The sequence below is a fragment of the Triplophysa rosa genome, linkage group LG9 (assembly GCF_024868665.1).
Source record: "Triplophysa rosa linkage group LG9, Trosa_1v2, whole genome shotgun sequence".
Classification (NCBI taxonomy): domain Eukaryota; kingdom Metazoa; phylum Chordata; class Actinopteri; order Cypriniformes; family Nemacheilidae; genus Triplophysa; species Triplophysa rosa.
In genome coordinates, this window is record NC_079898.1 from 21,226,116 (window position 1) to 21,252,255 (window position 26,140).

The 26,140-nt window shown below is 38.6% G+C and overlaps 2 protein-coding genes across 5 annotated transcripts; both read right to left on the reverse strand.

Moving 5' to 3' along the window:
* Positions 1 to 301: 301 nt before the first annotated feature.
* pygl (phosphorylase, glycogen, liver) lies at positions 302 to 7,228 on the reverse strand. Its single transcript, XM_057342026.1, has 20 exons — positions 6,986 to 7,228; positions 6,127 to 6,228; positions 5,960 to 6,038; positions 5,701 to 5,804; positions 5,011 to 5,145; positions 4,825 to 4,936; positions 4,204 to 4,286; positions 3,993 to 4,130; positions 3,707 to 3,799; positions 3,383 to 3,529; positions 3,140 to 3,303; positions 2,764 to 2,878; positions 2,578 to 2,679; positions 2,006 to 2,153; positions 1,814 to 1,872; positions 1,583 to 1,724; positions 1,283 to 1,490; positions 1,023 to 1,157; positions 883 to 949; positions 302 to 797 (listed from the first exon to the last, which is right to left on the reverse strand). Exons 1-20 carry the CDS (start codon positions 7,226 to 7,228, stop codon positions 609 to 611), a joined length of 2,565 nt encoding a protein of 854 aa, XP_057198009.1. The 3' UTR covers positions 302 to 608.
* A 351-nt stretch (positions 7,229 to 7,579) lies between these two features.
* Positions 7,580 to 22,593, reverse strand: trim9 (tripartite motif containing 9). Of its 4 annotated transcripts, none has more exons than XM_057341806.1 (11): positions 21,503 to 22,593; positions 17,971 to 18,066; positions 17,635 to 17,757; positions 15,602 to 15,712; positions 15,065 to 15,218; positions 14,794 to 14,939; positions 13,718 to 13,856; positions 13,281 to 13,319; positions 12,532 to 12,781; positions 10,485 to 10,647; positions 7,580 to 9,200 (listed from the first exon to the last, which is right to left on the reverse strand). In XM_057341806.1, the coding sequence occupies exons 1-11, from the start codon at positions 22,340 to 22,342 to the stop codon at positions 9,123 to 9,125; spliced, it is 2,139 nt and encodes a 712-aa protein (XP_057197789.1). In that variant the 5' UTR covers positions 22,343 to 22,593; the 3' UTR covers positions 7,580 to 9,122. The 4 variants fall into 4 exon arrangements, with proteins under 4 accessions (XP_057197789.1, XP_057197787.1, XP_057197790.1 ...); XM_057341804.1 differs by having other exon boundaries at positions 12,478 to 12,781; positions 21,503 to 22,581; XM_057341807.1 differs by lacking the exon at positions 13,281 to 13,319 and having other exon boundaries at positions 21,503 to 22,581.
* Between the last annotated feature and the right edge of the window lie 3,547 nt (positions 22,594 to 26,140).

Consider the following 26,140-nt stretch of genomic DNA (forward strand, 5'->3'; position numbering starts at 1 on the left):
AGCGATGAATGACCTGTTGATGAGAGCCCCTTTCATAAAATACAGACTGTTGACTGTCGGATTATAAATGCATACTCTAACAAAAATATAAATAAATAAATTGATAAAAAATATGTTTTTGATTCTGATCCCAGTTGAAAAACGCATGCTAATAGTTTCCATTTGTACCATTATGAATCGTCTGCTTTTTATCATTAAACCATTACAAAAATCTTGCATGTAGGTTGTTATGGGCCTTAAAAGTCAAGACCCTCATAGATCATCAAAACTAATACAATTCCCATATTATTTGTTGCTTAAATTTATTCAATGTACTTGTAAGAACAGATCAACTATTTAAAAAGTGAAACATTCATATCAAACTCAGATTGGGTACACTTGTATCATTTTATGTACGTTTTCATCATTACCATAACTTCAATGTTGAATTAAAACATTTATTTAGTTTTTAGCTTTTTTTAGTTTATAATGCAAAACTTTATATGAGAATTAGCTCGGCGAAAATATGGACGTTAACTGAAAAACAAAACAGGTTCTTTTCTGTTAGGTAAACAGAGTAAAGACTCTTAGAAGTGATCTCATAATCCGTGAACAGTGTGCTGATGTGTTCAGATCTTGCGTAGGGCACGAGCGGTTTCTTCCAGAGCTTCACGTGGTTCACTGGGAGGAGGAATCTTCAGGTCAGTTGGCTCCACTCCCCAGATCTCAGTGGCGTACTCTTTAATAGTGCGATCGCTGGAGAACTTTCCAGATGCTGCAATGTTCTTAATTACCACCCGAGTCCATTCTGTCTGATCCTAATCAGCCGGGTGAGATGTCTTGTTAAAATTTGCATATAAAAAGATTTTGTACTGAAAATTTGTCTCGTTCCAATCGAATTACCTTATAGAGAGCGCTGACTCTCTCTTGACACTTGACGTAAGACTCATAATCTGCGAAAACTTTAAACCTGTAGGAGAATTTCAATAATTAAAGTTTGCAATGTAAGACTTTAAAAGACAATGTGCATATGCGTGTTTTACCGATCATGATGGAAAAGCATGTTGATGATGTCGCTGAACATCTCCGGCTGTTTCGGTGAAAAATAGCCACTTTTAATCTGATCTATGGCCTGTTTCAGCTCTGGAAGATTCTCGTAATATTGCATTGCATCGTAGCTACACAAAACAAACAAAAACACAGTTAATGTCTTTACACAAGCACAAAGATGGCATAGAATGCACCACCCAAGGGCTAAACAATCACCACTATCCATTTATTTAATCTCTCTGTCATTCTATACCCTTCTTTATCCATCTCTGCTACTTCCTCCACCCTCATGCCGAAGATGAAGAGGTTTTCTTCACCAGCTTCCTCTGCCATCTCGACATTGGCACCATCCATAGTGCCAATGGTCAAAGCCCCATTTAACATGAACTTCATGTTTCCTGTTCCGGACGCCTCCGTACCGGCAGTTGAAATCTGCTCTGACAGGTCGGTAGCTGGGATCACTGCACAACAAATACCCAGATATACACATGTGTTATCTACAAATGACTCAATCATTGAACATCATTATATATACAGTAAGTGGGCATTTTACCTTTTTCTGCCAGTGACACCCTGTAGTTCTCCAGGAAAATGACCTTTAATTTACGGCCAATGACAGGATCATAATTTACCACATCAGCGACAGAGGTGATCAACTTAATGATCATCTTTGCCATATGATACCCAGGAGCAGCCTATACACACAAACACACACATAGTAAAGTCAAATACTTTGATGCATAAAGCAGTTTTATTTAATTTAGGATAGAGTGTTTTGTTTTACCTTGCCCCCAATGATCACAGTCCGTGGTAAAAACACTTTGGTGGGGTTTCTCTTGATCCCTGTGAGTGAAACAGTGATTGTGTCATTTACAACAGTTTTAATGCATTTGGCAGATGCTTTAATTTATAGCAATTTACAGTGCATTTAAACCACACAGGCCTGAAAATGTCTGTTTGTTTTTCATGTACATACGGTTGTACATGGTGATAACGTGGAGGCAGTTGAGCAGCTGTCGTTTGTATTCATGGATTCTTTTCACATGGACGTCAAACAGGGATGAAGGATTTATGTCCACTTTGTACAACTTCTCCAAGTACTGCGCAAACTTCAGCTTGTTATCCTTCACAAACACAGAGAAGCACCAGAAAAGATTTTTTTTCAGTTGCCATTTCAAAATTCAGAAAACATATGGTATATTTGTAACTGCTGATACTTGAAACAGTTATGTTTCATTTCCTCGATAACTTCTCAAACTCAAAATTCTTCAATTAAAATTATTTATGAGGAATGAAAACAGAATCATATGAAACCGCTGTTATTGTATAAAAAGAGTTCTTTAAAATCAATGCAAATACCAAAGCGGCTCAGATTGTGTTTTGGTAGAAGTTGCTAAAAAGAGTTTTAACTGCAAACTGTTTTTCAAACGTAATGGAACTGAAATAATCCGGCAACTAATTTTATTAATCCCTGTCATTTAGGCCACGGTGAACCCTGTCCCCCTTCTCCAAGAAGTGAACACGTATAGAAAGAGAGTGTTTTTGAACCTGTTTGACTTTGGCAACATCTCTTATGAAAGCGTCATCATCAACCAGATCATTCAAGTTCCGTAGCAGCGTCAGATCCTTCACGTAATCTTCACCGATAGCCTAAAACACACACAAATGCACAGATGAAACGCAATGTAAAAGTGGATGAAAAGAGATGAAATCAGACTACTCTTGTCCCTTGACCTCTGCGATCAGATCGGCGAGTCCAGGGTTGCAAAGGAGAAGCCAGCGTCGTGGTGTGATGCCATTCGTTTTATTCTGAAACTTCTCTGGTTCCATCTCGCTAAAATCTCGAAATCTAAAGAATACATTTAATTCGAGAATAATTTGTAAATGTGTTCACGTATAAATTCACTGAGACACAATGTTAATTTCTTAATTTATAAATCATTTACAGTAAATGTTTACGTATATCACAGTAGCCTATATATTTTTAACAACTTTTATGTATGTTGTTTTGCACAATTCCTATTTTGCATATTTTGTATGCAAAAACAATACAAATGTCTAGAGAAAGTGAGAGGGGGGAGAGAAAGTAAAAGACAAAGGTGCAGCCTACATGTCTTTTTTGATGATATCGGAGTGAATCTCTGCGACTCCATTAACTTTGTGTGACCCCACAATGCAGAGATGAGCCATGTTTACTCTCTTACCCCCTCCCTCCTCGATCAGAGACATCCTGCAGATTCGATCCATATCATCTGGAAACAGGGATGCTATATGCTACAAACACACAGACATGTCAATTTTGGTGTGTTCATAAAAATGCTAATCGGGTGCATGAATGTGTGTGTGTTCTTACATCCAAGTGCGTTTGGTTGATCCTATATATGATCTGCAGGTGTCGAGGTAAAAGTTTCTCCATCAGTTCGACCGGCCAGCGCTCCAGAGCCTCAGGCAAAACCGTGTGATTGGTGTATGCGAACGTTTGCTTAGTAATATCCCAGGCCTAAACACATAGTCTATTTATTTTGTTGTCCTCAAAATTTTCTATAGTGGACATTTACAACTTATGATGAGTGTGTCATTATATGTGTTGTGTCTTTTCTATCGTGTTAATAAAATGAGTGTGTGACATCACAGCAATAGTCAAAGCAGCACATCATGAATTATTCATGAATCTTACAGTGTCCCAGTCCAGCTTCTCGATGTCCACAAATATCCTCATGAGCTCAGGAATGGCCATGGCAGGATGAGTATCATTCAGCTGGATGGCAACCTAACACAACAAACAGACAATCACAAACACCCGTTGACCTTAAAGTTTATTCTATAACGAAGAGCACTATTGTAGTGACTAGCGTGGGTGGAAAGTGCCTTTCACATTTGCATTTTGCTGTAAAGTGGCCAAAATTGTTTGTTGTGATGTTTAGTGTGCTGTCCGTAGTATGTAGTGTGCAGCAAAAGCAGACCTTATCAGCAAAGCTGTCAAATGACAACGGCTTAGAGCAGTTCCTCTTTGTGGTCTTAAAGCGTCGGATCACATCCTGTAAAGTCGCCGCCACCACAAAATATTCCTGCTTCAAACGCAGCTCCTTGCCCTCAAAAAACTACAGCACCCAGAAATGTCAGTTTCATAGAACTACAAAACAATCATTTGTAGCACACAAAGAAAAAACGTACATTGTCGTTTGGGTAGAGGACACGGGAAATGTTTTCTGCCAAGTTCCGGTCCAGAACCGCTTGAATATAATCACCAACATTAACTGTGAAAAAGAAAACATCTGTCCTTTAAAGGTCCAATGTGTCATTTTTTGGAGGATCTATTGACAGAAATGCAATATAATATACATAACTATGTCTTTAGCGACCTTACATAATGAAGCGCTATGTTCCTTAGAATGAACTATTTCTATCTACATACAGCGCGGGTCCCCTTACATGGAATTCGCCATGTTGTTTCTACAGTAGCCCTTAATGGACAAACTGCACTACAGAGCGCGTTTCGTAAATACTTTATCTCCTTCGGCAAAGAAGCGAAAACGTGCCGACATCTTAGTTCTGTGTCAGCCACCATAGTGCTTCGAAAGGGAGGGGCGAGTGGTGGAGTGAGCCATTGGTTGCAATTCGCATTCTCACCGCTAGATGCCACTAAATATCAAACACTGGACTTTTAATAATTATGTATAAAGTTTAGTGACACTACACATCTTGTTATACAAGAAATACTGTCCAAATTAGTCCATATACAAAGAGTTGGCTGATACAACAGGTGTATTGGATGTGAAACCCGAAGTGACTCACAGTCTCCCAGGTTGAAGTCATTGGGTGCGCGTGCAGACCACAGACGCATGGTGTTCACAGTGTTGTTCATGTAGCCAGGAATAGGAGTGTCGTACGGCATGGCCAGGACCACCTACACCACAGTCAAGCATTACAAATCTGACCTTATGTGTTTCTGAGTGTCTAACTGTGTGTGTAACTGTTTACCTGTGTGTCAACCCATTTAGGCTCAGCCCCCTCTTTCTCCTCCACGCGGCCGTAAAAATGCACCGGTAGCATGAACTCAGGACGGGCCTTTTCCCAGGGGTTACCATACCTCAACCAATCGTCTGCCTCCTCAACCTAACAGACAGAGCATTATTACACTCACATAAGAATAATCATAAATACACAAATTAATAAAAAGAGCCAATGGAACCACATTTATTTATACGTTTTTTTTTTCTATTTGGCAGATACTACAATTCTGTAGTAGATCTACGGTTTAGTGTCAGTCTGTGTCAGTCCTAGAGCTGTATTGACACAGGACAGGTTAAAGTTCATGTGTGTGCGTGCCTTCTTCAAAATACAGTATTTCCACTGCACAAACACACTTTTATCACCTCTGACCATTTGCAAGTAAATCGTGCTGCTGTCTCTTATCAACATGATCCCTATTGGTCCAGTATTATCAGCTTTGCAGCGAGCTCACATGCCAAACATGCGCCAGGCCAGTGACCACAAACGCAATGGACTCCTGGTCTACATCCATTGATTTTTACACAAGCACTGTCCTACAAAATACCGCAAACTGAACCACTAAATGTTAGGAAATCTGACAGAGCTGTCAATACTGACATGCATTCAATTATGAACTTAGCAAACAAAGAGACTGGTGTTTCACATAAACAGATTCACCTGCCAGCCATGATTGATTTTCTGGTTAAATATTCCATACTCGTAACGGATCCCATATCCATAAGCTGCCAGTCCCAGAGTAGCCATGGAGTCCAGAAAACAAGCTGTGGATCATTCATATACACATACAGTAAATGCATTTGCAATTCAATTATAGCATAGCTTTTGAGTTTGAGTTTAAAGTCAATGTTGCTCTTATCACTTTCTGGTTGTTCCTTTAAATCAAACATGCATGTGTGTGTTTGTATGCAAAAGAGACCTGCTAATCTTCCCAACCCTCCATTTCCCAAACCAGCATCTTCTTCCATCTCCTCTAGATCCTCCATATCCAACCCCAACTAGTTAAAAGCAGAACAAGAGATTTATCAATGAATGGATGTGCGGATGATAAATAGATGGCTGGATAAGTTTAGCGTCTTCTCTTACTTGATACACAGCCTCATCACAAGCATTCTGCAGTCCCAGGTTAATCATGGTGTTCTGAAGAGCTCTGCCCATGTAGAACTCCAGTGACAGGTAATATACACGCTAAGGAATATACAATATACAAACTGATTACATATTTTGAAATCGAGTGTAATTATTAATATTGAATATTTCTGTATATTCTATAATCACTATTTAATAATCATTGCATATGTTTTTATGATTTTATTAATGTAAAAACAAATGCCGATTTAAGGCCTGGGGAAGGCATACTTTAAAAAAAGTATTTCCATAACTGTGAAAACTTGTTATTAATCACAAAGCTGAGCTATACTTTTAAGTAATTTGTACTCTTAAATCTTCTTTACGTTCATGCATGTGCTTGACAACTACAACATGCACAAGCAAAGGAAATATTATTATAATTAAATAATAAAAAAATATTATTAAATAATAATAAACAGATTTAAGGCCTAGGGAAGTCACAATTTTAAAATATTGTGTTTCCAAATTCTGCATGTTTCCAGGTTTTCCATGACTGTGGATTATAAGCTTTTATTTGTGAAACAAATATATATTTTGTACCTATGAATGAAGTTTTATCTATCAAGGTAAAATAAATGACTAAAATAAAATGATTAAAATAAAGATTAAGAGTAAAATGAGACAACCTGTCTTAAAAAGGTAAGATTGCAAATTGCTCAGAAAATCACATTTATTTGAAACTCGAGGACTGAATGCATGCAGTCACAGTGTCAGTGAACTGCTTCGCAGTGTCAACCTGTAGTCCAAACAGCCTCGTTAACATTTGGGAAGTTTAATTTTGTTGCGCGTACTGCAACTTTTGCTTTGGTCTCACCTTCGGGTCGGCCTCATAGTAAAATTGCTGCGTCCTGATCCAGCGCCCGACCAGGTGATCGCGTACCGTGTGCGCGAGCGCGAAATAATAATCCCGCGGCGTGGCGACGTTTCTGTCCTTCACGAGCGTGAAGTGCAGGTGCCGGTTAAAGCCCTTCTTCAGCTCCGCCACATTCTCCACCCCGGCGATCCCTCTGATGCTGATCTGCTTGCGCTTCTCCTGGTCGGTCAGAGGCGTCGCCATCCTGAAGATCACCCGTTATACCCACGGCTCAACAAGCCCCAAAGTTTTATAGGAGGTACCGAGGGAGGGGCAGAAAGTTTTTGGACGTTGACCATGCTTGACCAAGTGCATATCAAGGTAAACCAGGAAAAAACATGAAAACTTACTGGTCAAACAATAATCTAACAATAAAAACCGTAACAAATGTGTTGGTGGAGTTTATCATTAAATCCTACTTAAATAAGACCCAAAACACACTAAAGGAATTTTGTAATTGTTTTAATGGTAAATAGCTTATTGTTTGGTAATGAAAACCAAAACCAGTATCTTTTTTTCAGCAGGTGTACTTTTGTAAGAAAAACAACAAGCAGCTCTGTTTCACTTAATCCATTTTATTGATATAGAACTTTACAGATAACAACAATTCAGACACGTTGATAATATTAATAATACATTTCGTTTCTTATATCGGGATTAATTTATAAAAAATACAATTAATTTACAATGGGTGAAATGTATCCTCCCTGCACCCAAACATTCAGATGTGTGTTGAGCATCAACTAACTGCCCAACACACATCAAAAGTACAGCACCTGCCCCATATTTTAACCCCACCAGCGGAATTTTTTTAAATATCTGTTGATGCAAAAGTACATCCTCTATGTAAACTATTAGCCAATGTTTCAAGCAGCTACTGTATGCTGTCTTGCTTAACGTTCTCATTCTTTTGGATTTACAGCTATACTGTTTTATATTGCAATATTTTCTCACACTGAAAGTAAGCAGCACCACTTCTTTGTTTAGCATTTGCATTTAGCTTTGAGGCAGCAAATGAAATATATAATACAGAGTGAGCAACAAAAGTTCATTCATTCTCATCTCTGCGTAATACGTTATGCAAGGCTGAGGAAATGCCTGTGTGTGTGTGTCCTAATTAGTGTCTTGTGTTCTGTTAAACAAACAGAGAGCTATTACCTCCCCATTGACACATTCAGCTCATGCTGGCATTCTCTTTTGTTTTTGTGTTGTTCCTCCACTGTAGAATTCAGAGAGGATTAGAGATCTTCTGCCTGAAATCTACTTTTGATATTGAGATTTTATTTCCATATTTCATTTGTTTACTTACATATACTCTATTTTATATTTCATTCTATATTTATGCCTTACTCAGCACCTTAGTTTAATTTTAATCTCATGTTTGTACTTAATGTATGTCTTTTGTTATATGTTCAATGCTTTGGCAATATTGTAAGAACACGCAATCATGCCAATAAAGTACCTTGAAATTGAATCTTAAACTGAAAGGTGTTTGGGTTTAGATATAAGAGACTGATAAGGGCTGAAGACAGGATTTGTGTTGTAGGTTTGAACCGGGATTCAAGTTTGGAGACAAAAATAGCCATAAATGTAATTTGTACTATGACATTGTGGGGTATTAATATAGTTTCTGTCCCCACTTCCACCTGTTCAAGACACCGTTAGAACACCTTGCACAATTCTATGTAACGTAAAAATGCATCCTTTAAGGTCTAGCACACCAGTAACTTGTTTCTAAGCTTAACTTCACACAGAGGCTTTTATCATGAAAAAAACAGACAAACATCTGTTAAAATCCTATAAGCTGGGAGTTCACATCCATGAGCACCTTTTCCATAAAAACAACAACGACATCAATAAATAATAATAATATTTAGAAAAAGAGTACGAAAGAGAAAATGATTAAATTTTCAATATTAATTTCTCACATACATCAGGGTCAGAGTTAATATATCAGGTCCAATAACATTTTACAATTCTCAGACCTGTTAATGACTGTCAGCAGCATTCCCCCACTAAGCACTTACATGTGAAGCTGTGCGCGCCCGTCTGTGTGCGTGTGTGTTCGTATATTATTGTGTATCGGCTTTGTGTCGCTTCAGCAAACTGACCCTGCAGGTTCAGACTCTCCAGGTGTATAAAAATCTGGAATAGGCAGCCCAGAATGAAGAGTAACCTATTAAAAGAAACACACACACGCGCACACACAATTATTACATTATTTTATATATATATTGATAATCCAAAAACTGAGGATTTATCTCTCCTCTACCCACAATAATCTTATTTTAGCATCAGAAAAATAATAATAGGTACTGTATAAGTACTGATATACTAAAAGGCAGTGTTGTAATGTAACAAAGTAAAAATACTTAAGTACAGTACTTAAGTATTTTTTGGGAGTATCCGTACTTTACTTGATTTGTTTTCATATTTCTCCAGACTTTTACTTTTACTCTAATACATTTCCCCTAAGCATGTTCGTTACTTACTACAAAATAAAAGCATAGAAACTGAAATAGACAAGTCAGCGATCCGGTCACCATGATAATGCTGAACCAATCATTGGTTAAAGTTCAATGTGCAAGTGCAAAAAGGTGCTCTCTGCGGTTCATTTCAACACAACACAAGGTTTTAATGTGCTGCTTCTTTTAAGGATAAACAGCAAATTTTTCAGTTTCAATGAATTATCAAATCACTTGGTTGTTACTGTAAGGGAAATGCAAGGAAAGAAAGAAGATTTTGTTCCAAGTTGTTCTCTTAGAGGGATAATATTGTGGGGTGGGAGGGAACTGTCCTTTTATAAAGTTATAAGTTATAAAGTAAAGAGACATACATTTTTACGTAAGCACGATTTTATATATAATAAATGTATTAACAACGTTTGCTTGAACTTTACTTTAAATAGATTTAGTAGATTTAAAAAATACTTTTGATACTTAAGTACAATATTTATCTGATACTTTAAGACTTTTACTCAAGTCATATTCTAAAAGGTTACTTTCACTTCTACCAAAGTAATTTTCTGGCAAGATATTTGTACAAGTATTGCTTTTAGGTACTTTATACTTCACTGCTAAAAGCACAGTTCTCCCCAAAATAAAAATTCTGTCATCATTTACTCGCCCTTGAGTTGTTCCAAATCTGTATACATTTATTTTTCTGATGTGCACAAAGAAAGATATTTGGAAGAATGCTTGTAACCAAACAGTTCTTGGCCACCATTGACTAACACAGTAGGGAAAATTACAATGGTAGTCAAAAGTTCCCCAGAACTGTTTGCTGTCCTACATTCTTCAAAATATCTTCTTTTGTGTTCATCAGAACAAAGACATTTACACACATTTGGAACAAATTGAGGGTGAGTAGCCTAAATGAACTGTTCCTTTAACTCTGTTAAACCTAGTCAGATAAAATGAGGACTATACAGTGAATTACAGAAATGAAATAAAATGTTTACCTGAACGTTGCGGTTGAGGCTTATGGCTGGGTAGTACGTGCCTTCAAGTGTGTTGAAGGCAACAGGTCCCTGTTGCTCATCATTGATCAAAAACAACAAAATCCCACGAGAGAAATCCAGCAGCACACCCACAGTCGCTCCTTTACCTAATCCTCCATCCGTACTGAGAGAGAAAGAAGAGAATGATAGAGATAAAACATGATGTTTATAATTATTTTAGGCACAATGTTTAAAATGTTCGTACGGATCTTAGCCTGCTGCTTGTGAATGTTATTACTCAGCAGCAGATGGCAGTAAAGTATCACTGACTTTGTCATCTTTTTTCATGGAAAAAGGTAGTCGACTCTGAATCACGCAAACGAGTCGTCCCTAGTCCGATTCGCGAATCGCCGCAGATTTACGTCAATACATAGTCCCCGCCTACGTTTTGATAAGACTGCCCGCGAAAACTCGAACACTCCCCCCCAAACACGCCTCATTCGCGGTAGACCAATCACAGCAGACTAGACCATCTGACCAATCACATCAGACTAGGCTAGCGGAAAGGAGGGGATTAGACAGATGAATCGCGGAACGAATCATTTGAGAGTCAGTCAAGAACACCTTGTTGTTGGACACTCCATAAACCAAAGTAGAACCTTAAAAAACCCTAGTTATGTACACTTTAAAGATGCTTTAACCAATTTCAGAGCTTTGCTACATTAGAATTAGCCACTGAATGCTTCTTTCCAAAACACATGTTAGCCAACCAGAAGTCATCAAATGCAATGATTATCATGCATGAGCATTTTGGATTAAAACGTTTGCTGTGTCCTGGCACTTTTTAGCTGTTTGCACTTTGCACAGCCTAGGGCTGTCACAGAGACAGGTGTGATATCTCAGGACACCTATTTTAGTGACTCATGGCATCTTTCATAAGAATGCTCAGAACTGAACACTGGTGGAGACACTGAGCACAAGTACTTCAAAGACAAACCAATTGAAAACAATAAAGCGTATTGTTCATCGTGGCTGTGTGGGTGAAGTTATATTGCTTGCTGATGGCGTAACTATGATGGGATTTATGAAACTGTAGCAAGTGTTTTGTATGCTGTTCTCAAGAGCAATGATAGCCTCATGCTGCTCTGTGCGCTTATAATAAAGTATATGTGGGTGTACATCTCCACTAGGAATGTTTTAAGAGACGATCATGATTCTTTTATAAGACACAATTTTATTTTGATTACAAATATGGAGTTTCTGAAGAGTTGCTGTGAGGACAACGTGACTGAAATCTATTACGGTATTATATCAGTGGATATAAAGTGATTAAAAAAGACAATTAGCTTGTTTCATTTGGGATTTAAATAGCATCCACTTTGTAACCAAGGGCAACAGTGAACATTTGATTTGGGCCAACAGCACTGTTTCTTTGCTTTTAATTGTTTCCTTTTTGTCATTTGATATAGAAAATGATGAAAATGTTTTCAGTGTCACGCTAGTCTCTAAAATAAATTTCAAAACAAATAACATTTTTTGTGATTTACTGCTTTCAACATAAAATGATCCTACATAATGTAAGGAACATACTGTGAAATTAAAACCTTTATATTTTTAATATTGGCTGAGTAAGGCCATGTCAAAGATTGAAATCAATGTTTAGCATGCTAACTTCTAGCATTTCTGGTAAACATAATAAGATTTAGTATCAGTAAAATCATTAATTTCACTATTTATCATTTTATAAATGAACATTTGAATATATAACCTATACTTTACAATAAACACACCTTAGCCCTACCTATTTTTGTCATTTTTATGACTATGATTACTTTGATGCTCCTAATCTCAAAATTAGATTATATGATTTCACAGATGGGGTCATCATCCAAATATGAAAATTCTGTCAACACAGAGCTGCAGAACAATTCTACAAGAATATCTGCTTTTTCTATTCATGGATAAAATGGCATGCATAAAACAACACACTTGGAACAACAAGAGCTGTCTGTACCGATTGGTGTGCGAGTTGTTATGCATGAACCAGGAGCGGTTGTTGTCCACGTACATGGCCCATGCTTTATCATCCTTCCCCAGCATCACATCCTTCATGACATCAGACCGGGCAATTCCAAATGCAGGGTCAGGATGGTTGTCGTAGCGATCAATGGTCATCTCCCAGTAGTGCACGCCACGGGAGAACCCTGTGTTGCCCATGATTACACGGTCATCGTAACTGTTGCATGTCACCGTGAGGTTATCATTGGACAAGATGATGTCAGGGTGGGCGGATGCAGAGTCAAAGGTGAACCAAGCAACTGCAAAAAGAACACACACACACACACACACACACACACACACACACATATATAGTCATGAGGATCAAGTTGAGCTTTCATTTTCAGATTTGAAGAACAAAGACACACACGTATTTTTGCACTTTCACACACTAAAATGGATGGTTCACCCAAAATTTCTTTCATCATTTACTCACCTTCATGTCATTGCAAACCTGTATGACTTACTTTCTTCTGAAGAACACCAAAGAAGATATTTTAAATAATATAGGTAACCAAACAACATTGGACCCCATTGACTTCCATTGTACGGACAACAAAACCATTAAGAGATTTTTGAAAATATATATTTTTTCCACAAGGGAAAGAAAGTCATACAGGTTTGGAATGACATAAGGGGGAGTCAATAATGCTCATTTTAATCCTAGGGTGAAATATACTTAAACATAATACAAGACAGGAAACTAAACTCTCCATTAGTTAGTAAAATAATAATGATTTCAGATTCAGACATTCATACCTGCAGCCACAGTTTTACTACAATATGAAGATAGTCTCACTAAAATGAAGAGACAGAAGAAAAAAGTGATAGAAGATTGGACAGGAAAAGCGAGGAGGTGGAGAAGACAGAGAGAAATGGAGAACAGAAAATACAGATGGATCGAAAAAAGAGAAAAAGAGAGTAACAGAATTGGGTACTGAAAGAGGGGAGGAAAGCAGTACATCAGGGAAGCTGGATTTATTCAGTACATACAAACAAACAACAGTAATATTTCTTTTTTTTAGCATGAGACATGCATTGATGCTCATAAAAGATCAAATAAAAGCAGATTTTTCAAAGATTTTCTCCAGTATTATTTTGCACTGACATGCTCAAGCTTCCCTGTGCATAAAAAGGGAAAACATTCAATAGGAAGGTTAGTGTGTGTGGGTGTGTGTGTGTATAATGTCTCTTACTCTCTGATGTCTGCATGACCAGGATTTTGCTGTACTGACCAACTCCACTGGAGTTAAAAGCTTTAACACGAGACCTATAATTGCTGTTGAAGTGCAGACCATCCACTGTGCAGATTGTCTCCGTGCCAACGTATACTTCCTATGGAATGCACACTTCATTTAGTTCAATTCAAATTCAATTCAAGTTTATTTATAAAGCGCTTTTTACAATGTTGCATTGTTTTAAAGCAGCTTTACATGAAAAAGAAAACACAAAGGAGGAAAATTAGTGTAAAGAGTACAAACATAGAGGACCATCCTGTAGCATCCTAATAAAAGCAATGTTAGTGAAATTTGCAGAAGTTAATCAGAAGTTTCTCTGTAAGCCAGCCAACATGGCAACGGTAGCGAGGAACCAAAACTCCAATAATGATTAAATGGAGGAAAAAAGCTTGGGAGAATCCAGACTCAGCTGGGAGGGCCAGTTCTCCTCTGCTCTGACGCATTACAGCTGCACTCAGTGACTTTTGAGTGAAGGTTACTGAGTACATCTTTAAGATTAACGGAGAGATTAACTGTTTGTAAGTAGTAATTTATTGAATTTACATTTGTTAAAAACTGTTTAGGTATGATTTTGAGTCTGATATCGTGACTGATTTAGTAAACATAGTAAGCATAAACTTATTAAATTTAGTAAACATGTCTAACTTTTTTAAGCCTTTAGTTAATTAGTAAATTAAGTTTTATTTAAGTTAAGTTCATTATTCAAATTAAGTTCATTAACAAGTTAATGCTGCTGCATAAGTGTGAGGAAAACACAATGATGAGATCGATCAGACATGCATATACCAGGTGCAAATATGCCAATAAGTGACTGTGGGTGTGTGGGTTTGAGTGTGCATATGAGACAGGAAGTGTTTGTATGCATGCATGTGGGATTGTGTGCAGTGGTCCTCTCCTATATAAATAGAATTCTGCAGTGCGAGGAATGAATCATCTTCGAGCAATAAGATTTATTTTGCACTTGTGTACTGTTTTTGTGCACTTGAATTGATCTGATGTAGACAAATGTGGAGCTGCATGTCTCCAACACTCACTCTGAACTGGCCTCCATTCCCATCATCCAGCTCTAAAATGTACCCATCCACAGCGATGGTGGAGAGGGGGGGCTGCTTCCACGACAATGTCGCACTGTTGGATTGAGTGCAGCACTCTTCTAGCTGAAGAATAGGAGCAGCAGGAACTACACAAACACAGACAAAACCACAAACAAACTCAGGGTTATTTTGAGTCCAGTGTTCTTTCTTACTGTGTCATTAAAAAAGACATGCAAAAATGAAACACACTCAACCACACACGCACACTTACCCTTCATCTGCACGAAGTCTAACTGATGTATGGTTTGAAGAAGAGGACCGCTGTCCAGAGTCAGGTCAAAGTCACTGCTCATGCGAGGGGTCAGAGAACCTTTCCCCCACTGATTCTCTGTCATATGGACCCTTCTTATCAGAGCATCTGAGATCTACAGACACACACGCGCAAACACACTGCGAGTCAGAATATATTACAATACATTATGTTGAATTAACGAAGTGTTGACATTATGTAAATGCATGACCTGCTGTTAATTTAAGAAAAGTCCCCTGAGCAGGAAACATTTTGTGATCATAAAAGTTTGGAAGGCAAAGTGCCATTGAGCATAAGTGTTTGACTTTGAAAAGCCTGTAACACAGTTAACAAAACTGGTGAATGAACTAAAGTATTCACATGTTTGACCAAAGAATTTTCATGACATTTCTGATGAGTTGTCTATCTTTTATCTTAATTTATCATTACTAGATACGGTTTCGATTAAACAGATTATAAGTGTACAAATATCTAAAAAAGTCAGCGGATGAGGTTGACCTGCAAGAAGCCGCTCGGGTCATTTTCCTTGATGACCTCCAGACAGTATTCCATCAGTCCGGTGGTCTGTCTCAACTTCACCGTGCAGTGGGAAATCTGGTCACGAACTACCTGACACAGAATGGAGGCAGGGAGAAAGAATGAGAACAAATCCACGATAACTCTGCTGAGGCTGGGTTGCTAGGCAACAGCAAGACCAATTGTTAGCATCTTCTCTGAGCAGGCAACACAACACTGACCTTTTCCCAAAAAAACACAACATTTCGTTTCACAATCACCGTATTTCCCTATACTCCAACGTATGAATGTATTGGCCACAAGGATAGTTTAACCTCAAACACTGTGGAAACAAGCCAACGTATGTGTGTGTATCTTCTTTTTTAAACCCACTGGCCACATCCCATTTACATGAAGTATGCGAACACTTACAGTACGTGTGCACAAACACATAAGCATAAACACACGCCATCCTTCTTAAGCTGTATGAAGTCAGACAGAGCCTTTAAATGAACCAAACATAAAAACATTGAATTTACCAGATTACCAAACTAGATCCAGACAAAACTAGACAGAACAGAAGCATCGTAGCAGCTCTCAGTCTCATCTTAGCCACTGGACAACACTAGAACCCCAACATCATTGTAACCATGGAAACAGGCCTGTAGCACCATGGAGACAAGAGGCAGGGACAGGCCTACATCAAATTTGAGCAAAAGCAACAATTCTCACACAATACAACAAAAACGTCACACTAGATTTTTTCCGTACAAACTGCACGGACTAGGTAATAATATGAAATTTAATACAAGTCAGAGAGTAAGAATTGTTCCCATAAATCTTTTTTTTTTTTCAAAAATGTATATAATCACATTTTTTTTCTTAGACAGAGAGAGAGAGAGAGAGCTGAACTGACCATATTCTGAGTTAGCATCAATAACTTCAGTGTCATTGTTTGTGAATGAAGTACTTAGTATTTCAACATTCCCATGTAATGCATCTGTCTGATGGTGTGTCACATTTATGTTTTTTTCTTTCACTTTGTGTATAAAATTCCTAATGTTTTGTGTGTTGTTGTTCCAAAGCATGTGCTGTTTTGTGCTATTGTTCTTTGGTTCATGCTTTTGGATTACCTTTCATGTTTGGCTTTATAAAAAACCTCTCATCTGCACACAGACCAAGCCTCATCGTTTCATGTTCTGTCACAGAACAATCACCATAAAGTTCAGAGCAAAACACAGACCAAAATCACAACACTGCCTGAAGTCACCCTTAACTTTCATTACATAAAAAGTCAACTTTCTAACAGAAAACTCCTTTTGTGTTCCATATTAGAACATCGCATGAGTTTGGAAATGAACTGTCCCTTTAAGAGTCTATAAAAGCACACTGATTTTATAGTTACTTGCCATGTTTCATCACATAAGCAGTGCAGCACTCTAAGTACAGATTGAGTCCCACTGCAGCAACCAGGAATTCAGCATCTTGTTCCAGGACATAATGACTCAAGTTTAAAATAGCACAGATCTTTAACCATTAACATTCCCACAAAACCCCACAAAAGAAAAACATTCATATGGCAATAACTGCTGATTTTATGCCGCATAAAGTGCAATTTAGATGCATAAATGTACAGTAAATAACCTCATCCCCCAACGAGCTGTTTGTCATAATACTAAAATGAGAAGTAATTTGCAAGAGAGCCTTGAAATTTTGTTTAACACGTTTAAACACACACGTGTTTCACTTGAATCCCTCAAAGCTAAATCCCCTTACAATAGAAAATATGCGCATAATTTATTCATGTTTGTTAACACATAAAAACACCTTCAAGGTGGCAGTCATTAAGGCTTCAATTAAGCAATTTGCTTCAGATCTAATTATATGAAACATTCCCATGTTGCCATTCTATACTTCACCATTTATGCGTCTGTGAGAATCAGTTAAGAGACTCAATAAAAAACTGTTACTCAAACAAGTTAAAGCTGAAGTGTTTGGTGTGAAGTCTGTTAGTGTATACTGTATGTGTTACTTACTGAGAGTTTGTGCTCATGTTCTTTGGTTACTCTGCTGAGAAGTTGGGCTTTCCTGCGGTTAAGAGCTTCGATCAGGGCGTCACATTGGGCAACCAAACACGCTTCAAATTCAACTCCATTCTCCTAAATCACAAATTCACAGACACATTATAATACAGGTTTGACCACTGGCATTACTAGGGATGGGCTTCTTGGTCATCAGACCTGAATATAACTTCTTGTGACAAATAATATAGACATAATATTACACATAAAATCTGCTGCAAATTTAATTGATTCTGTTACAAAAATTATTGTTCAGCGATAAATATAAAAACGAGTGTGTCTTTGGTGTACCTGTATATGTTGTACCATGTTTCTGAGTTGCACCAGGAACTCTTTGGCCTCTGTGGCTCGATCTGACAGAACATTTAATACTTGAGAAAGTTGACCCTGGAAAATAAACAGAGATAAAGATGTTTCGAAATTGCTGCGCTGTATTTACTGTACATGTACATCTGTAATAAGTCAAATTTGAAGATAATGTTTAAAAAGCTTTAATGCAATGTTTAGCACTGTCTGTTTCACTTTACTAAAAGTGAAAAATGTTGCTAATGTGGCCTTGGTTTTGCACTGAATTCATCACCGGACAGTAAAGTAAATCAATAAAATGTTACCTGCTCATTATTTTTAGTGTATCCATCAATGGATCCAATGTTTTTAATGAACTTTTTTTTAAATACACCTCTAGCACTCATGTCTTAATATTTCAAGACAATATATACAATATACAGTATTTAATCCTTTTGGTTTTCTTTAGTCTCTGCACTTTGAAAGCGCTACATTTCCAACCCCAAATGTCATTAAAATGCAATGCATCTTTTGGTTTATTGCAACAAGGAATTAGTAATGTGCACAAATTGTATGAAATGTTATTCGAAAGAGGAAATTACATAATTTGTGGGAGGTTAGACATATAAATCTGTCATTTCAAGAGTGGGTGAGAGATTAGGAAGAGGAGTGAATGTGCGTATGTGTGTGCGTCAGGCGCAGTGGAAATGATGTTGCTGGGAAAAATATCCCATTAGAAATGTCTCACATTGCTATGACAACCATCCAGCAGGAGACCTCCACTTTCATTTGTGATCTGTTCTCAAATGAAGGGAGAAAAATGAGAGAACAAGGAACGAAACACGGCGCTCCAAATTTTACTCTATGGCCTACATTATAGCGCTATAGACTACAGCATCAAGCTGTAGAGCACTACACACTCGAAACTATACACTCTTCAAAAATGCTGGGTTATTTTCAACCCAGAGTAGGGTGATAAACGGACAAACCCATCTGTAGAGTAGCATTTTATGCTGGGTTCTTTTAATCCACGGCAGGGTCAAATATAAAGATTTTCTTGGGTAATTTAACCCAACCTTTGGGTTTGACTCTTTTGACCTAATGCTGGGTAGAAAGTAACCCAGCATTTTAAGAGTGTGGCACAAAACTACAACACCACATACACTCGACTATCCTGATTTTGCCAAGTGGTTGATGTCCTTAGGGCAACATCATGTTGACCCTGGGACAACATTTAAATCAACCAATCAGATTTCAGAAATAAATTCACAGTTTATTTTAATTTTAATCTTACAACCAGGATTAGGTGCTTCTAGACCATTGTTTTTCACTTATCATTTCCCTCTGATCTTTGGGGTAAGTTATGGTTAGGGTTGAGGTTTGGTGTGGGTTTAGGTTTTATTTATAAAAATGTTGTCTTTAGGTCAATAAAATATGTTGCCCTGAGGACATCAACCACTTGGCAAAATCAGGTGGAGCACATACACTCTACATGTGACATTCTCACAGTTACACACTGTACTACATATTAATCCCTCATTGTATTGCACACGAAAACACCACAAACTATGTATTACGGCTATACAGCATGCTACGGTACATCAGTACTTGAACCTGACATATCACAGTGCCAAGCATTAGATCACTAGGCCTACATACTAGAGCCCACCATGCTACAATCTTCCATACTATTTTTGCTACAGTAGTTCAATGGCATGAGTTGTTTATCAGAACATCTCACAGTTCTATACACAGCAAAAAAAAATATTAAACATTCATACAAACGAAACGATGTTTTAAAATGGAAACATGTTTTATGAGGTACAGTATAATAGAAGGAAGCTTGCATACATAAAAAAAGAAGAGAAACAAAGTAAAACAATGTTCTTCTAAAAGGACTGATAAAAAATAAATTCATTCATTCACCCTAATGTTGTTCAAAACATGTATGACTCTTTCCTCTGTGAAACACAAAAGAAGATATCTTGAGAAATGTATCTGTGGTTTTGTGTCCGTAAAAGGAACTCAATGGGCCCAATGTTGTTTGGATGAGCAAATAATGAATTTGGAGGTAAACTTCCCTTTAAAATGGTACAAAAGAACCCTATAGGCAGGTACATTCCTATAATGTGAAGAAATATGTCACAGCATCAACTTATTACAAGCCTAATCTCCTGCTTCCTGTGCATGTGTTTGTGCATGTGACACAGAGGAAAAGTGAAATGGGGATAGAAATAGAAGCATATGGTGCCCTCAGGCTATAGCAAAACTACAATCTGTTCACTGAATGACAAGCAAGTGTCTGCAGTGCGGAAAGAGGCCATTTCCCTCTGATATGAGGCCAGCTCTCAAGTGTTAAGTGTAACGGTTACAGATGGGACTGTGGTAGAGGACACTGATCCAAGATCTGCTCTCTGTGTGCATGTCCCAGGTGCTAAATGGGGGAAGCCGTATTTGGGTCTGCCGTGATGCTGCTGTCCCAATTCCAACTGATACCGTGCATCCATGAAACCACACATAGAGAAACTGTAACTGGACACACAGTGAGTAATGTAATGTACACAACATAATAATGCAACTCAACTCACATGGAGTCTTGTTACTGAACGCAAAATAAAAAGGGACTCAACGCACGTTACTGGAAACAAAGAATAATGTAAATCACACACATGGAGTAACACAACTGGGCTCTGTGTATTATTCTGTAGACGTGTGTGGTGTGTGACATGTTAAATGTGTGCAACATGCTTCTGTTTTATTTCTCTGCCTGTTGACGCTAGTGCTCTAGGTTGTTGAGAATCAATAAATCCCTCTTGCACAGCCTATTGCTGAGGTTTAAATGATCAATTCATGTGCTCACAATTTATTAACTCTCATGATACAGCAGAAATAGAGAGAGAGAGAGACAGAGAAAGAGAGGAGGAGGAGGGGGACTCTTCCTTCATTCTTTGGCTCTCATACATTCCTATGCCTTTCGCACACACAAACACAAAGACACACTCTAAATCAGCTCTCTGCCTCAGGTTGCCAACAACAGGCCACAATCATGCCGTTTTGTGCCGTTCCCCCGAGTAACGGACGCATTTTACGCAGACATGTTTATGGTGAGAGCACATAACCAAGAAACCCGAGTCCATGTCACCGCATATGCGCACAGATACTTCAAAATATCATAATCAATAAACAATAATATCATTTAATCAAAATCTATGTTTTATCTGCTTAAGTATGTCATTCTCTCAGTGATAACCTGAAAAGTGTGTGTAGTTCTTCATTTCGTCTGAATCATTCCTAGTTGTGTCGTGCGCTGTATTTTAATTAGACTGGAGCTCTCCAGCAAATCGTAAGACAGACTAGCGATGCTGAAAGCTAGGTACTAATTTAAAAACAAGGCAAAATGTTGTTTAAACAACCTTATCATTCATTTAGGCTGAATTACGCATCTGACAGACGCTCTTTCCAAAGCATTCAGACCATTAAAGGTCTGTATTCTTTATCTACATGTGTACGCCATGTAAACCTCAACCAATTTCCCCACCTTATGGAGCTTCCACATGGCCCCCAGCGCTTTGACCTCATGAGTAGAGTGCTTTCCATCCTCCAGACACTGGTAGCACACGGGGGTCTTACACTGTACGCAGTACATACTCAGATTCTCCAGCTCGTGCTCGGTGCAGGTGGAAATTTTCCGGGGGCTCGCGCGGCGGCTGATCCTTCCCTGCGCCGGCGGAACAAGCCGATGCTTGGCTAGCGGACCCCGGGGCGGGTGACACCGAAGACGGCACGGATCGCAGTAGAACACATCGCACTGCTCGCACATGACAGTCGCCTCGCGGGGGTTCTTCTCGCACAGCTGACACTTGAGCGCGGCCGCTTTGCTTTGCTGATACCGGTCCACCACCCCCTCCAGCACACGGTTCTTGGGGAAGCCTCGGAGTCCTCGGTCGTCCAGCGTCAGGCTGCGGTGGCATTGCGGGCAGGTGAGGCAGGAGTTGCGCGGAACCGGCGGGAGGACGCCGGTGTGGGGCAGCAGGTGGTGTTGCGCTTGGGGAGGCGGAGGCATGGAAGGAGGAAAAACGCGCACGCCGTTGGGGGACTTTTGGCACGGAGTGGTTGGTGCGCTCACGAACCCGCCGTAAGAGCCGTAGCCGCTGTCCGTCTCGCTGTACAAACTCATCTTATCCAGGTCTAAGTAATCATATTCGGAAACCCCGGAGCCGGACGCGCGGCTGCTCTGTGGGGACTCGGCATCGGGCGTTTGCACTAGGATGTTCCGAGCGCAGGCCAGGCAGATATTATGCGAGCAGGGTAGGATGATGGGCTCGCGGAAAAACGACCCACACACCGGGCATTTTAACTCCTCTTCCATTTCATCCATGTTGTTTTTCAGTGTGGATGTGGAGACAGACTACCTGTGAACGAAAGCAGTATATTCCTACGGATGCGGATGCGCCTTCTTCCCGTTCTCGGTGACGGTCCTATGCATACAAGATGTTAGCGAAGGGGGCGGTATAAATTCAGGGGGAGTAGGCTGGTATCAGCATTGGTGCGTGAGCAGCAACAGCTACTGCACAAAATCACTGTCAGTTCACGTGATGAGCTCTGGAAATCCAATCAGATGCTCGGGTGTCAACAAACGGTGGCAGAACGGTTTGATAAATGAGACGAAGCCAATGTTTGTGTTAGTGCACCTGCTGTAACAGAGCACCCATCCATTTCTGCATCCATCACCTATTAAAGTGTGTGTGCGTGTAGTACAGGCAGTTATAGGATACAGTGTTTGGCAGTGGAAAATGTGAGAGCTAAATCTGAAAACCTCTCTTAATTGCTGGAGGATGATAATTGCCTTCAGCAGTATTTCCATGGTAACCATGAGAGGGAGAGAGCAGAGATGAGAAATATTACAAAAGAGGAGGCAATCTATCCAACACTTTACACCGGGTGTGTGATAGATTTTAGTTATAAAATGGTTTATGAGCAAAGAGACATTTTGATCTGTTTGTGCAGAATTACAACATTAGATGAGCTTTAAATCAGCTGTAAGAAATGCAACGATCTTACAGAAATTATATTCAAATATGTTTTCTCTAGCATACTCACGAACAGGAACACATTTGTGTGTTTTAAAATAAACCAGATAACAAGCAATAGTTGTCAGGTTAATGACAACATGTACAAAAATTGCTGCCTAAAACTTTCCAGTAAAAATCTAATTGTAACTTCAGTCATTTCAATTTACTATTTTAAATTGACTAGTATAGTAGTATAATGATACGTTGCTGTAAATTACAAAAACAAATTGAAATACCCTAACTTAAAATAATTCATAAGAAAAGTTGCCTTGACTTATTGATCACATCATTTTTACAGCTGCTATTGAATTGACCAAAGTGTTGCCCTCTGTGTTGTATTGTGTCATGCGTTTTAAACACGTGTAGGCGATTGAAACGTGAGTGTAGTTAAAGGGTTCAGGAGAGTGTGGGTGGGTGTATTCTGGTTGTTGTGGAGGTGAGTGAGTATGTGTGTGTGGGAACGGCTGTGGATTGAGAGCCATGTGAATTTTGTCCATGTGCCTCTCTCGTGAATATCTGCGTGAGAGAGATTTGGTGGGGGACAAATGAATTGCTTAATCACTTTTTATTATTATGACAGTAACTGGGTCACAGAGCAGGCTTTAAACTGGGGCCTGTAGTTATTGAGAGACTCTGAATATAGAGATTCAGACATGTTTGCATGGAGATCTTCAAAAAGATTATTTGGACTTCTAAACAAATATAAAACGATTAAAATGACTTGTGGTTATGTATTTCCACCAATTCAGAAGAACGACAGGGTCTGTAAATTTCTCTACAGTGATATCACCATTATGAATTGAATGTCACTTTACTGCATTAGAGTGATATTAAAACTCTGCACCTTTCCCAAATCATGTGCAACAAATGTTTTTTATCTATTATTTAGCTATATATGTTTTTCCTAACCACTAATGTATAGGATGATCAAATGTAGTCCTACATTAATAGAAAAACAAGAAACTTACACTGATTGATGAACACATATAGCAATGTCCTGTTAATGCTCTCTTTATTCTCACAACATTTTTGCATTATTTAAAATGCCAATGCTTCAAAACAAACTAGGGACCTGTGGTTTTACAAACATTAACATTAGCAACTCTGGTAAACTCAAACTACTCCAAGTATAGCAGCAGGAACAGCGATTGTACTCTCAGCTGTTCTGTAAATTTCCAGCAGCTCTTGATCTGTTCTTTGGCACTTCAGTCTGTCCATCTGGAGCTGCGGATGGGGGTGAAGGAAGTGATCCTAAGTCTTCTGAAAGATTTTGGAGACTTAAAATCTCCATGCAGAAGGAGTTGAACTCCAAGAAATTAGACCATAAATTAGCTGGGACTGTGTCACTCATTCCACGCCCTGAAGCCCCAGAGATTCGGGTTCTGAAGAATCAATCAGCCTGGCTGTGTGTGGATTTAGTGTTCATTTTTATGTGCACAAGCTGTTCATCCCCACTGTGATGCAATCTAATGAAGTAAAAATGTATATCTCTTGATGGTCTTTATGAGTATGCATGTTCATTTGCATATGTTTGTGACAGCGGTACACAACATAGGATGTATTTTTGGCAGGTATGAAAATGAACATGCTCTTTCTATGATGCCGAGAGTAGGCAGTGTCTTGCATAACAGGTAGAAGTGTGTTTCAAAGAGAAATACAGGGAAAAGCCAATTTTTCTATCCACCTACTCCCATTGAAGCTGTCTCCGGCGTTTTCTCTCCTCCCACGTGCATCCTGTGATGTGCGAATGTGTGTGCGTACGGACGTCAGCGACTGCGTAGCGCTTTATAAATGGTTATAACCGGATGGAATGTTGAAATTGAGAATCAGAAAGAATGATATTATCTTAATTACGTGTGGACATTTTACAGGTTCGAGCTTCCTGGTCTTTTGATCTGTATATTAGCACAGAGACCTACTCGCACACTCGATTTGACAGCTACGGGTTATTTTTTTAAACAACGGTAACTTTACGCCCCGAGGTTTATTGTCTTTCCTCTTTCTGTTCTATTTTTATTTAAACATTTCTGTGTTTAGGAGACACTTTTATCCAAAGTGACTTAGTGCATTCAAGTTATACATTTTTTAGTAACAGCATGTGAGGATTAAATCTTTATGTTGCTAACACAATGCTATACCAATTCAGAACACCTTTGGAAACTTTGTATTGCATTTTCCTGATTTATTTTGCCCGATTTAAAAATTTAGTGTCAGCAGAGAATGACTAATAACAACATCCTCTGAGAGTGTTTCTGACTGTGTGATCGTTTGTTTCTCTCACAGCACATTTTAAAGCAATTCTCAATCTACACGCACAAACTCTTTACATAACAGTTAAACAATCTGTAGGTTTGGGTTGATATAGAAGAGCACAGTGTAGCAAAAAGTATGCGGTTCAAACTTATAAATAAACAGAATTTAACATAGAATGCTGCTAAATAAAGCATCGATGTAGGCCTATTGTATGGCTCTCGAAAACAAGATTCTTTGTTCGTCTTACAACTTTCTGTCATCTATAAAATGTCTCTCTTGTGACATAAAAAGAGCTTTGTGCACAATGTGACATCAGAGAGAATAGATCCTCCTATTGTTTTGTTGTAAACATGCTTTTGTTTGGAAATTACTTTAGTTTTCCAGCAACAGTGTATACAATGATCTTTATGCATACCTCAAGGGATTCACAGATACTGTATATAGCCAAGCTCAATGACAAAACAGAAACAGCGAATGCCCTATATTTTCCTCAAGATAGAGTTTATAGCGCCATCTTGTGTTTTCAGTTTGTCTTTATACTGTACACGAAAAAAAAAAAAATTCTGGCACTTTCAAAATTGACCGACACATATAAGTCATAGTGGTTACATAAAATTGGAAGTGGATGTTATATAAAATGTAAAGTCATTTTATATTCAAATATGACTACGGAAGTATTTTTACGTATTTTATGTTTCGTAAATACACACACAAAGCGGCAAAACGCATACATAGTCAAATCTATCAATCAATCGGACACGGGTGAAATAACGTTTTTAAACCATACTGTGCAGTTTTAATCATTTTATGGGCGTAAAAACGTCATTGGCGCGGTACCGCCAATCAGAGTC

What these genes read in the sequence shown, in the direction of transcription:
- pygl (XM_057342026.1), bottom strand. Translation starts at nt 7,228, where the DNA reads ATGGCGACGCCTCTGACCGACCAGGAGAAGCGCAAGCAGATCAGCATC. An exon ending in TCCTCTACCCAAACGACAAT is followed by an intron (nt 4,131 to 4,203) that starts GTACGTTTTTTC and finishes TGGGTGCTGTAG; the next exon opens with TTTTTTGAGGGCAAGGAGCT. An exon ending in GGTGTCACTGGCAGAAAAAG is followed by an intron (nt 1,491 to 1,582) that starts GTAAAATGCCCA and finishes TTTGTTGTGCAG; the next exon opens with TGATCCCAGCTACCGACCTG.
- trim9 (XM_057341804.1), bottom strand. Translation starts at nt 22,342, where the DNA reads ATGGATGAAATGGAAGAGGAGTTAAAATGCCCGGTGTGTGGGTCGTTT. An exon ending in CCATGTGGAAGCTCCATAAG is followed by an intron (nt 18,067 to 21,502) that starts GTGGGGAAATTG and finishes TTTATTTTCCAG; the next exon opens with GGTCAACTTTCTCAAGTATT. An exon ending in ACCCGAGCGGCTTCTTGCAG is followed by an intron (nt 15,219 to 15,601) that starts GTCAACCTCATC and finishes GTGTGTCTGTAG; the next exon opens with ATCTCAGATGCTCTGATAAG.